Source organism: Lampetra fluviatilis, chromosome 4 (genome assembly GCF_964198595.1).
Source record: "Lampetra fluviatilis chromosome 4, kcLamFluv1.1, whole genome shotgun sequence".
NCBI lineage: Eukaryota > Metazoa > Chordata > Hyperoartia > Petromyzontiformes > Petromyzontidae > Lampetra > Lampetra fluviatilis.
Window position 1 is genome coordinate 12928811 of NC_136278.1, and position 12670 is coordinate 12941480.

Here is a 12670-nt window from a genome sequence, read left to right on the forward strand (position 1 = left end):
TCCCATTGTTTATTGGTATCCTAATTCACTTTGGTGCCGTGTTCTCGGATTTATGTCCTCATTGTGTTACAGAGGTATCAACGTTTTTTGTATTTTTAATTTTTTAAGAAAACAAAGTAATAGATATACCATATATACCAGATTAGATATACCATATTAGAAAAAAGTTATTGTCCAACTGGCTCATAACTTTGTGGCCACTCCACCACCCCTCCTGTGAAGGTTTGGCGAATGTTGGGATTGTGGTCTGGGGTATGGAGACCGAACGAATTTATTTATTTTTTCCGAGATTTTTTTTTGTTATTCTTGTCTTGTAATGTGTATTTTTTTTCTCGTTATTTATGTATTAATTTTTTTCGTTCTTTATTTGCCAAGTAGTGGGGTTTTGTTTTTGTATTATCCTTATAAGCAACTGGCTAATTGATGTACAGTGTTTGGGATGCAATTTCATGATTTACGCTCGATAAAATGAAATTATTATACCAGACTGGGAAAAATATGTTCCTTAGTAAGCTCAAGTCTAGATCGGTAAATATAAATAAAACCCTACAACACCATTCCGCCATTCGGAAGCAAACTCTATTAGTGAACGTTCAGATCCAAACGCGGCTCAGATCCCATCGGCTCCGATTCGGATTCAGGATTTGCCACATCCAACGTGACCCCAGTCTCACCAGACGTGAATGCAGCAACTCTCGTATATGCACTTATCTAATTAGAACACCTATCCCATATTACAACCCGACGGTCAATGGCATTTCTAAGCCTTGGAATATCATTCATTCATTCATCATGCACAGTCAGCGAGGACCGTTGGTGCCAAACGTGCGGCCTCTTGCCACAGCATTAGCCCAAACTGTTTTTGGCTGCCGTACACCGGCGTGTCTCGAGTGATTTGTTTGATTCATGGATCACGGGGGGGGGGGGGGGGCGGGGGCTGACCACGTGGAGGGCGGCGCCACTGCTTTGAGGGTCGCAATTCTCACTTGGAATGTCAACCGCCCACTGAAGTGCGCAATCTGCTGGTGCGTGCACATCGAGACGGGTGGACGTGGACCAAAAAGTGACGACCGTCTCTCCCTCTCGAACTGAGCTCTCGGACGCTAGGAGACCGGTCGCAGATGCAACTGTGACATTTCTGACGAAGTCGAACCATCGGATGCCAAGAAGGCTTCTTTGCCATCGCATGCAGAAGGACTGCAGCCGATCCAAATCAGCTTGAAGCAATGTCCAATCTAGGAATATCCCAGAACTTAATAACCATTGAATAAAAATTAGAAGCACTGCTCTGAGAAACGACTGAACGAAGGAACGAACGGAAGCACGAGAGCTTTGAGAGGGCGTACTTGTAGTGGATGATGGCCCCATTAGGTCCAGAGCCTGAAATGGTGGCAAAGCTGGGCTCCACAAAGTCCTCTTGCTGCCTTGGAAGAGATGCGAGAAGGACAAAGATTCATATAACATTTTAAAACTTTAAAATACAAAAACCGTGACGCTGTACACAGTATTTACCTATGCCACTGCTGGAATGAGTAGCAATATTGACACTTAGCTCCCAGTAAACCAAGAGACTTGCAGTCGTGAGTGAAGAAAGGCAATCATAAAACATACCCAATACTTTACCAGCATTCGTTACATATAGTCACATTTTTTTTACATGGATAACATCTTATTACTCTTTTTGAGAGACAAAATGGGGAAAAAACAGGATAGGAGCCTGTATTGTCAGAGACAGTTAAAACAAAAATTTAGAGCATTTAAAACTGAGCCTTACATTTATCAGCAGATGTGGAATGTTGACCACAAATCCTCAAAATCTGCCACTTCACCGCATCCACGAGCCTCTGCGGCTGCTCTAGGCTCCGAATAAACCTCGAATTAATATGAGTGTGCAGAAAACACAGCTTAACACTTTCCCATTCAGTTTCTCTTCCGATATGTACGTGTACATTATCTAAACGGAACCAGAAGAAAAGTAAAATAAAATAACTATCGGTTCCAAGGCTCCCTTAAGGCCATGCGGCAGGCCGTGTGGCACAGTTTAGCACCATCTACCATAGAGTGCGGTCGCCAAAATTCTCTGCGGTGAGTTCAACGTCTTTAAAAACAACGGTGCTATGGCTCTAAATAAAATAAATGCTGAACGGCTTGCGTGTTCCGAGATTCAGCGATGAACGGGACACCCACCCTGCAACTTGTAGTTGTCTCGGAATGGCAAAGAGTTAATATTAAACACAAACTATGCCCTTACTTGCGGAAGAACTCTGCCTTGTCAGCAGCCGACACCTCAGTGACACCGCCATTTGGAACCTGCAAACAATCTCAAAATTAATTCGTAACAATTTGTGGATTGTCAAGACACATTTTTTTGCCAATCAATATCAGAAAAATGGTCCAGTCACCGCTACGTTCTCTTGATTTTGGTCATTCCACCCTGATAACTTGCAGCACATGAAAGTGGTCATCGGTCTTCTTATTCATACGCGTTATTATTATGTTACACTGAATTGTCCGCAAACATCAAATCTAGGATGGCAGTTGATTCGACGATGCATTGGCAGCAGACACACTTGTGATGTCATTATTTTGCTCGCGGTTTCAATTGACTTAGCTCAGTCGGTGTTAGCCACTGAGGTCGTGACAGGTTTCTTTTTTCATTCCTGTTGTTCCATGCCCCCTGTACCATTCCTGTTCCGATGTGATGTGCACCGATGCCTACTTTATTCAGGACAATATTGGCGCATTAAATTAAGATTTATTGATTGAGCATGGGCCATACGCAGAGTTTATGCACCTCTTTCTCCAGCCAACAGAAGAACTCGCACAAGGCCACGGCATCCTTCACCTGCAAAACAGGAGACAGCACATAATTTTTTTTGGATGCTGTGGTAGCGAGATGTTAACTACCTCGCCTGGTATACAAGAGGTTGCGGGTTCAATCCCGACCCCGATGCCTGCTGTATATTTGGAGTTTGTGTGTCTCTCACCCCGTGCTTGCATTAATTTTTCTCTGGGTCCGGTTTTTACCTTCACATTTACAATCAACGTGCGTTTTAGAGTATTTGGTTGCTATAAATGTCCACATGATAAGCTACTTCATTGGGCTATCATTTGTGAAGGCCAGGTCGCTTCTGAAAAAAAGCTGTGTAGCTCAGTGGGCCTTACCTGGTAAAATAAAAACAGTTCAAATCGTAGTTCATTAACGTTGGTAACGATTAATAATATTTTTTATAATTGCAAACTGTAACGCGCCGCAGAGCGTTATCTCAAAGCTAGTTAACGACTCAGAGGAGCGAGGAGGAACCACGGACGAGCGGGGAGGCAGCAGCCATGCGCGTGAGCCGGTACCAAATTCCCTCCCAAGCTCTGCGGTCCTCTATATACGAAGGTGTTATCGGCTCTTTAATTAGCGTTTACAATATTGATATCATGATAAACGCCTTAATCTGGGCTATGTATTGAGTGCAAATCGGGCTGGTTTCATTTACACAACACACCCAGTGTTATTTTGTGAAAGCTGATATTGTAAATTACTTTTGTTGAATGATAATAAAGGACCCCCCCACCCCCCCAAGTTAAAAAAAAACATCAAAAGGCCCACAACAAACAAGTCATTCGCGAACTTAACAATTACAAAACTAAACAAAAGCAGAACTTTTTTTTATAAATCGTACAACGACACCCCACTGCACGGAAGGGCATCAAGTCAAAACATTTATCTTAATTATGTACAGCAGGAACGTGTAAGCACATGTACCCATGCTGCACGGCTCGACATATTGCCAGCTGCTTTCATTTTACTCGCCGAGATTACACCGTTACAATTCTATCCGAAGCGCAAGTAGGCAATTAGAGAATGAACAAATGCAAGCGCTGCCGCGAGTATGGCAGCCCCTATTGGTTCGTCCGCCGTGCGATGGCGCCGCGTGGCTGTGCGACGTACGTGAGCTCGTCTCATGCCCTCCACCTCGGTCTTGTTCTTGACGGCCTTTGCCAGGCAGATTGGAGTGTAGGGCATCTGCATTCTCTGGGACTGAGATGCGCAGACGCGGCGCATGAGTAGATGAATGCCACCCCACATGCAAAGCGCCAAGCACAGTTCAAAATCGAATTTTGACGACGAGACCGGTTTTGTGTGCGGACTGTGACAAGAAACTCGTTTCAGCGCCCTTGTAATGGGCTTGCCGCGTTACGGCGATGGAGAAATTGTCATCATTGTTCTTATAACACTTAAGAAAACTGCTTCAATGAAGGGAAGGCACCTTTATTCGACCCTAGGATCTCAACGGTGCCATGCTGGGCTTGGAAGGCATCTGGCCACGCGACATTTTTTTGTTTTTGGGTTTAGAACAAAACAATCCTCTAGTAAATTCTAGATTTGAAGTTTTCGTGACTGCAGGGATCAGTACTCTTTGGTACTTTCGGTAAAGTCACGTGGGTAGAAAATAAAATAAAATAAATTAAATCACGACGTTTCGGGCGCAACACAAGTGCCCGTCATCAGGTGGAACAACACAGCAATAAACAATTGCTGAAGCGGGCAAGAGGAGGCTGCTGGTAACAAGAGGCGATATATAAGTAAGAGAGGGGGGGGGAGAAGCCAGGGAGGATAGAGAGGGTGGGGGTGTGGGGTAGGGGGAATGGGGGAGGAATGCCTACTCAACACCGAGTAAAACACAATGCCGGGGCTGGGAAGTGAGCGGGGCTCGGGGGTCTTGTAAATGTAAACTTTGTACAATTCGCCAAAGCCGAAACTGTTCAACTAACCACGTATATACGGGTAGAAACGCAATTAAGCGAGTTACCCAAATCATCCTGAAGCCTTTCCCGTTCCGAGACGTCTACAAGTTGCAAAGTGGGTGTCTCGTTCACTGCTGAATCCCGGAACGTGCAAGCGGTTAGCGTTAATTTTATTTAGAAAGGCGTAGCGTCGTTGTTTTTAAGGACAATGTAATTACGCCTAGAACCTTAGCGGCGCGACGGCACTGTGATATTTGGCGCCAAACTGTGCCACACACCCTCCCGCATGGCCTTGTGGGAGCCTCGGTACCGATAAAGTTATTTTATATTCCTTTTTCTTCCGATTCCATTCCGATGACGTACGTATGCATAGGCTCGCATAACGCGATACCTTTGGAATGATGGCGTTGAGCGCGAAGCTGGACTTGTCGCTGATCCACACGCACTGCCCCGCGGCCAGCTGAGTGGACGCTTCCTGCAGCGAGGCGAGCACGTCCGCGTAGGGCAGGACCTCCACCCTCATGCCCGCGTGCGACGGCACCGCCAAGTCCAGCTCCAGGTGCGCACGCACGGTACCATCCTGCAGCCGACACTCGTCCACAAACAGCCTGCGCGCGATCACGCATGCGTTCGCGGACGCGCACACGCGGATACGCACGCACGTGAACGTGGCTGTGAATGCGCGCACAAGAGTAGATTTCCAGGTCGCATTGCACGGCTCTCCGACGTGTTTTTGGGTTGTGCCGCACGCTGCTTCGTGCTGGCAGCTTCGTATGTATTATACATGTATGTTTAACTTCTTTCACACCGTATGTAGCCGACCGTGCTAATCGGAGGTGCGGGGGAAGGACAAAAACAACTAAACGCAAAAAGCAGTTTTAAAGAAATGAGTTTCCAATCTAGATTCAAAGTTTCTTCAGCAACTCAATTCAGTTCCTAAATTCCGAAAGCCAATCACTTCTTTAAAAAGCTCCCCCCAGCACGTGGGGAGTGGAACGTCAGACATCACACCCAACAAACACGCGGCACAACCAGAGAGCACGGAGTGCATAACCATTCACGCAGAGAGAACATGTCATTTTAGGTCAAGCTTAGGGAACGGGTTATGTGTGTGCCAAGATGTGGAACGATATCATCAGTTAATAGTACACGCCGGGATGATGTTCAAAGGTCACGCAGCATGTCAGCAGTCAGTTCTGGAAACAGAGCTATCGGTAGACACCCTCCGATTAGCACGGTTGGCTACGTACGGTGCGAAATAAGTTCAAAGTACACACATACTAAACCCTTCTTTGAGTAGCTTAGTGACCAAGTTGAGGGGTGGGGAATAAAGAATTTGAAACGCACGTACACATTGCGTATGTGATTCCCCCCAGAGATCTGCGAGGAAACCAGGGGGAATTACCTGATGGTTTCGAGCCCCACCATTGCATAGGCGAAAAACACCGGGTTGTATTCGACGTCCCCTCCACGCATGTTGAACAGCCCTGGAAGCGCAGACACAATGGGGAGAGGGTGTTTTGTGAACACACACGCGCGATTAAGAGGCCACTGGAAGAAGCGAATACAAAACACGGACGGGCGAGAGAATTAAATGTAAAAACTTCTGACAAAGAAAAGAGAGAGAACGTTCCATTGTACAAGGGTGTTGCGAAAAGTAAGGAGACAAATTTTATTTTAAGCGAACGTTCATTTTCCGCAAAGCCACAAAGAAAATGTGCTGTCCTGCTCAAGTGAGCATTGAGGCTGTGCTCATATCGTGTTAATAGCCCTTAGCCCATGGTGGAAGTTCCGCATTTCTACGGCGGGGCGTGTGTATCCATAGGACAACCGCTGTTTAATTCCCCCACAAATTGGCACTTGTTTTATCGACACCCCCCCAGCCCAGAGGGATGATGGGCCGAGTCCACCCCCCAATCAGGATTTGAACTCACGGCCTTCCGAATTGTGAGTTGGTCACTCTACCGCTTGACAAAGCCACGTCCGACTCAACTTACAGCAGCCCATGCACTCCCTAATGCATGCGGCACACAAACGTCCCTTCGCAAGTGTGTATTTTGAACTTCTTTCGCACCGTAATGTAGCCAACTGCGCTAATCGGAAAGGTCCCTAGCCATGACTGCACCGCTGCCTGCACACATTTAATATGTTGCAAGTCCAGTGCAGACAAAATTTGAATATTTAATTATACTGGAGGAATCCGATGAGTTATAAAGATATTTTTCACAGATGTCTAGTCGGGGCGGTTAAGAACTTTACAACAACAAACAATACAAAAATATTATAGGAGTGCAAAGTACAGAAAAGGAAAACAAATCGCCCAAAAACATACAAATCAAACTAAACAATCCCCATCCTACCAGACAAAGCCCACTGTGGTATTAACTAATTTTTCAGAAGCAACGGGGCTACAGATGATAGCTCAACAAAGTGGTTTATCATGTGGAAATGTAAAGCAGCAAAATAATCTGAATACAGTAAAACCTTGGATTGCGAGCATAATTCGTTCCGGAAACGTGTTTGTAATCCAAAGCCCTCGTAAATCAAAGCACTCGTATATCAGTTGTGATCACGTGACGCTCGGCAGACAAAGCGTATACTGTACGTACTAAAGTACTCGTATTGCAAGACCTCGGTCGTTTATCAAATTAATATTTATTTTAAAAAATTGCTCGTCTTGCAAAACACTCGCAGACCAAGTTATTCGCAATCCAAGGTTTAATGTAACTTCCTTGATGGTGAAACTCTAAATGTGAAAAAGGATCCCGAGTGTGCTTGTTTAAACAAATACTGCTGCGTAATATTAGTCTGGAAAACCTTTATGCTATGGAACTAAAGCATCTGATTTTATGTGGTGAGATGGAGCTCTGTTAACTCACTGTATCAATGTCTTCTACTACTCCATACCCATCCCGAACGTCTCTCTCATCTCACTACACCTCTATCTCATGGCTTTCTACTGTCTTTCCACTACTTCTGCCTATTGCCTAGAAATGTCTCAACTCCTGCCATCTACGACGTCTTAATGTCTCTTCACCCAGGAAAGCTTAAGTGAATCTCAAGACTTTTTCAAGCAGACCCTGCATTGCGATGTTTGTAAAACAAATTTTATGTGGTTATCCCCTGCCATCTCGCATCGCTGTGTGTTTGTGAGTTTCACAATCCTGCATGACCCACTCACCCTTGCCTCCAAAGTGTTGGATTACAGGCGTGAGCCACTACGCCTGGCAGTGTTCCCCTCGTGGTTTTAATCAGTGGTGTAGATGTTATTTCTGTGTGGCTGAGGGGAGCTGTGTCTCATACAGGCTATTTCATCCAGGGCAGTGATGACGATCCAAGCCGCTTTCCTCTGTTGCATCTTGGTTCTTAGCATCTCCACCTTGCTCTGCCAGCTCAGTCCTACCAGGGCACAGCACAGCGATGCAGAGTGGACATACGGTTCACATGAACAAGTGACGGGAAGATCCTGCAAAACACTACAAAGTGGCAGTGGCATCATTGCAGCAGCTGTGCGAGGCTCGGTGAATGTTTATCATGCAAAGAAGAGCGACCAAGGCTGGGTGATACAGGCTGTTTCAAAATCATGGACCCAATTTCAAAGCAGTATATTTCACGATGGCAACATGCTACAATTACACAAAAAGTTACAAACGGTTTAATGAGTCATCAAATTTTAATAACCATTTTATAAATGCTCTATGTGCCCTCCACCTGCTGTACGGACAACATCGAGACGATAGTTTAATTCGTCCCAAACGCCTCTCAAAGTGTCTTCTGCCACTGAAGTCACTGCTGCCGTGATTCTGTTTTTGAGTTCATCCAGATTAAACGCTAATGGTGGCACAAAAACACGGTCTTTTGTGCCACCATGCTCTTTGACATTGGCGGATCAATGCCAAAACGCCGTTGAAACGCACGCTGCACCGCAATAATGGATTCAGTCTTGCTGAACTGCAGAACGCAAAACGCCTGGTGTTGCAGGGTCGCCGTCTTGCGAATGACTGAGGCTAGGAGCTGTTTGTGCGCTGGGAGAGGTATCTAGCGGTCATCATTTGAAACTCTATGCCCCGCCCTTTCAAGTGGTAAGAGTTTCATTCATGGGCAGTTCGTGGTTGCAGAGATATAGCGATTACAAATCGCGTCCCATTTTTGAAACACCCTGTATTTTTACAGGACAGATGGAGGTCTTGGACACACGGCCTGCAAAAAACACCTGTAACATTAATACCGTTGATCCAGAAAATGTGTGCCAAGGATTGGAGTTCTAGTGTGAACTTCTGTTATTCATAGGTCACTGCTAAGAGTACTCTTTGGACAAACAAAATATGGGCACTTTATAGGAATGTTAATTATTTTTTATAATACGAATCAGGAGAGCAATGTGCCTGAAAAACAATCTTTTAATTGGGTGAATCCTGCAAGCAATGACAGATCAGAAGCATGGACAAAGACAAACAAAATGGAACAAAAGTAGAAAAATCATGCAAACAAAAGATGCACATTTGGAAATACGAGGAGAGAACACACACGCCCATACACGTCCACACCTTATGGACACTGGCGAGCGATGTAGGCTACATGTGATGTTTCAAACAAGCAACCCCTCTATGATCCAACTGTCAAACAATAGTCTTTCCATTTCCCGTAAACTGTGGCTCACATTACGTCTCGCATTAGAACGTCCCACTGTAGACGCAGTTACCTCTTGCACAAATAAAGCATCAAGTGACATCCTTTCTGTGACTTTCAAGCTGCCCAACTATGGCTCACATCATCAGTAAGTGTTGTTGGCTAGTGGTAATTCAATTCGCACTGTCGCTCAACAATATACTGACCCAATGATGAACCTGGTCCTTCATTTATAATAGCTATCACTCGAGTCACAGTCATACGGAACTCAAATACCGCACACAAGCCCGAGTTCCATCATCCAAGTTCTTAAGCAGTCATCTTAACTTACCAGGGAATCGTCAACAACAACCTATGGCTCTTCCTTTGCAAACAGAATCACAGAATTGCTTAAATTCTACAAAACAGTCTTCCCTGTATATCCTCGGATGTTTCCTACTCTTGGAAGGCTCTTCTGAAAATCATTCCTTTCGCAATCACCGCGTTATTTATTTATTTTTATTCCATTTTATGTAACGGTATGATGACAGCCCCTTGCATGTGGCGAAAGCAATTCACTAAGTACAGATAGATCTTACGTAACCTGTCGGGCACATTGGCAGCCGTGTGTACAGCACAGCGGGCTGTAACGTCAAGAGGGCTGCATTATAGCGTAGAGCAGACATGGATATTGATGCATTTCATAAAACACTTGTCAGGAACAGACGCCAACTTGAATGCCAAAATACATCCGTGTGATAAGACAGAAGTAATACATTTCACAGGACACAGTGCCCTTGTACTGGATGGAATGACTTGCCATGTTACAGCGTATCAGAAATGTAATAGGTGTCTGTTTGGTGTTTGAACATCTTAACACCTGTATTTATGCAATAAAAGGAAACGCCTTCTTATAACCTTAATAGAGTACTGGCAAAGAGGGACCCATAGGAGTAATAAATGTCAAAGGCCCTTGTACTGGCTGAAATGGTTTGCAATGTTACGGCGAACCAGAAATTGTCACCGACATTATTTCCAGGTGAAGTAGCAATTAAGAGTAGAGTTTTCACATGATATTTCACAAATGTCGCCGTACGTATGCGTGTTGAAGTTCTTTCGCACCGTACGTAGCCAACTGTGCTAATCGGAGGTGCGGGGGAAGGACAACAAACTAAACGCAAAAAATCAGTTCTTAAAGAAATTCCTTTTCAATCTCTATTTAAAAGTGCACAACTCCATCGGCTTCCCAATCGCTCCAGTGGCTACGTAGCTCACCTGTGTAGCTCACCTGTGTAGCTCACCTGTGTAGCTCACCTGTGTAGCTCACCTGTGTAGCTCAGAGGCAGCACGAGAAGAGGGCTCTGTGGCTGGGGGGAGCGGTCGTCCCAGATGGCGTCCACCAAGTTGGTGCTTGTGGACACCAACTGGATTCCTCCTCGCTTCAGCTGCTTCGAGCTGGACTTCCAGGTGCCTGCCAAGGTTTCAGGAGAACCATCAGGGGTGTCAGTGGCGAGGACGTTAACTACCTCGCCTGGAGTTTTCACGTCTCTCTCCCCGTGGCCGTGTGGATTGTCCTCCAGGTCCTCGAGTTATTCCTTCCACGTTTTGAATCATGCGTTTGGAGTATTTGGCTGTTATACATTTCCACATGGTAAAAGCCACTTCGTTGAGCTATCATTTGTGGCCAGGTTGCTTCTGAAAAAGAGCTATATAGCTCAGTGGGCCTTACCTGGTAAAATACAAAATAATGTAGCTTTTTAGTTTAGTATAAACCGTTGTTTGTTACATGTTCAACCTTGCTTGTTTGTGGCTACTTAGTGTTTGGAACCTTTATACCTGTGCTCAGTAACTGTGATTTTTTAAAGAAAATTGTATTACTTTTCCCTCATCTCCACACAAGTATGAAAATATTTACATGCAAAACTCTATTCTGTATCTCCATATGTACATAAAATATATTTTAGTCCATTAATCTATTGGCTTTCCACAGCAATATTATGCAGCAGCATTTTGTGAAAGCAACTGTCATACATACCCATGTATCCATAGTTACATTTGTATGTGAAATTTTGTTGAGGGACTGTGCGTTGTCTTGGTGTGGTCTGGAACTGTTTTTGCTGTTGTTTTGCTGCCTTGCCCAAGCTTGGGAATTGGTGAACTTATGCAATAAGAACTTAAATATACTTGATCTATTGTATTTATTTATAGTGATTTGCTTTCCTATACTTTGCACTCCAATTACGTTGTTTGTTGCTGTAACTCTGAGACCCGCCCCGACTGGACATCTGTGAAAAGAAGCTTCATCAGCTCATCGGATTTCTCCAGGATACAAATAAACATTTTGACGATTCTAAAAGATTCCGATTCTGAAATGCTACCCTCGCTGCGTCACCAGATGTTAACGGCAGAGAGCACCCCGAGGGTTAAACGCCGTTGGAACTCCCAACGTGAGCGCGAGGAGCGTCCCACGCGCGCGACACCCCGCCGTGAAGGAGACGGTGGACTCACTGGCAGGGACGAGGAAGGGGTCGACGCCCACGCGCGAGCCGTCGGGCAGAACGCTGAGCAGCCAGTCCTCCCACGTGGGCGTGTCCTGGATGCCTGCAGGCAGTGCCACGCAACACACACGCGCGCACGCACATACACGGGTGCAAAAGATCGGAGGGCGTCGCTCAAATACGAATCAACCCACGCTCGCGGCAATTGTACAGCCGTTCTCCAGATTAACAGACGCTCCGGAAAGTAAGACAAAGCCCAAACTTGTGCCCGTTATCAATAAAGTCATACACAACTCTGGTCACACACATACATACACGTACATACAAAGATCCCCCATATAGCTTTAACAGCCTGCTGGGGCAAGTATTGTTTGCGAGTATATGCAAAGGCCTGCACACAAGGGGGGGGGGGGGTTTGTAGCCAGCACCACTCCCGGCCACCTCTTACTCCCCAGTGGCGAAGTTTACTCATTGCACCAGGTATTCATTTGAGGCCGAGTGGACCTAGGGGAGGCCCAGAACTGGTTCAGATAATCGTCACTGGTGTTGGCCAAGAGTGGGAACCAAACTCAAGTCGCCGGGTTTGTAGCACAGCATCCTAATCGTTACACACCTACTGAATTGTAAGACACACCCTCCAACCTTTGATTTAAAATACAGGGGGCACAAAAGCACATTTTTTATTGTGAAGAATACGGTCATTGGTCTGGTTCATGAATACTTTTTCTAAATTAAAACTGACCAGTGATGTAAATGATGCAGTGCTGTCATCTCGTTTGGTGAGTGTTCGTGTGTGTGCACGTATTTTGAGAACACAGTGTACA

General features: G+C 45.4%; 1 protein-coding gene across 3 annotated transcripts in view; it reads right to left on the bottom strand.

Moving 5' to 3' along the window:
* Positions 1-12670, bottom strand: part of XPNPEP1 (X-prolyl aminopeptidase 1) — a 35482-nt gene that overhangs the window by 9711 nt on the left and 13101 nt on the right. For 2 of the 3 annotated variants that reach the window (XM_078855599.1, XM_078855601.1), the window contains 9 exons: positions 11857-11949; positions 10676-10819; positions 8044-8139; positions 6146-6227; positions 5132-5348; positions 3944-4033; positions 2795-2845; positions 2252-2310; positions 1347-1424 (listed from right to left, as the gene is read on the bottom strand). In XM_078855599.1, the coding sequence (XP_078711725.1) occupies positions 1347-1424; positions 2252-2310; positions 2795-2845; positions 3944-4033; positions 5132-5348; positions 6146-6227; positions 8044-8139; positions 10676-10819; positions 11857-11949 (910 nt within the window). The remainder of the gene's footprint in view (positions 1-1346; positions 1425-2251; positions 2311-2794; positions 2846-3943; positions 4034-5131; positions 5349-6145; positions 6228-8043; positions 8140-10675; positions 10820-11856; positions 11950-12670) is intronic. The other variant, XM_078855600.1, reaches the window with a different exon arrangement.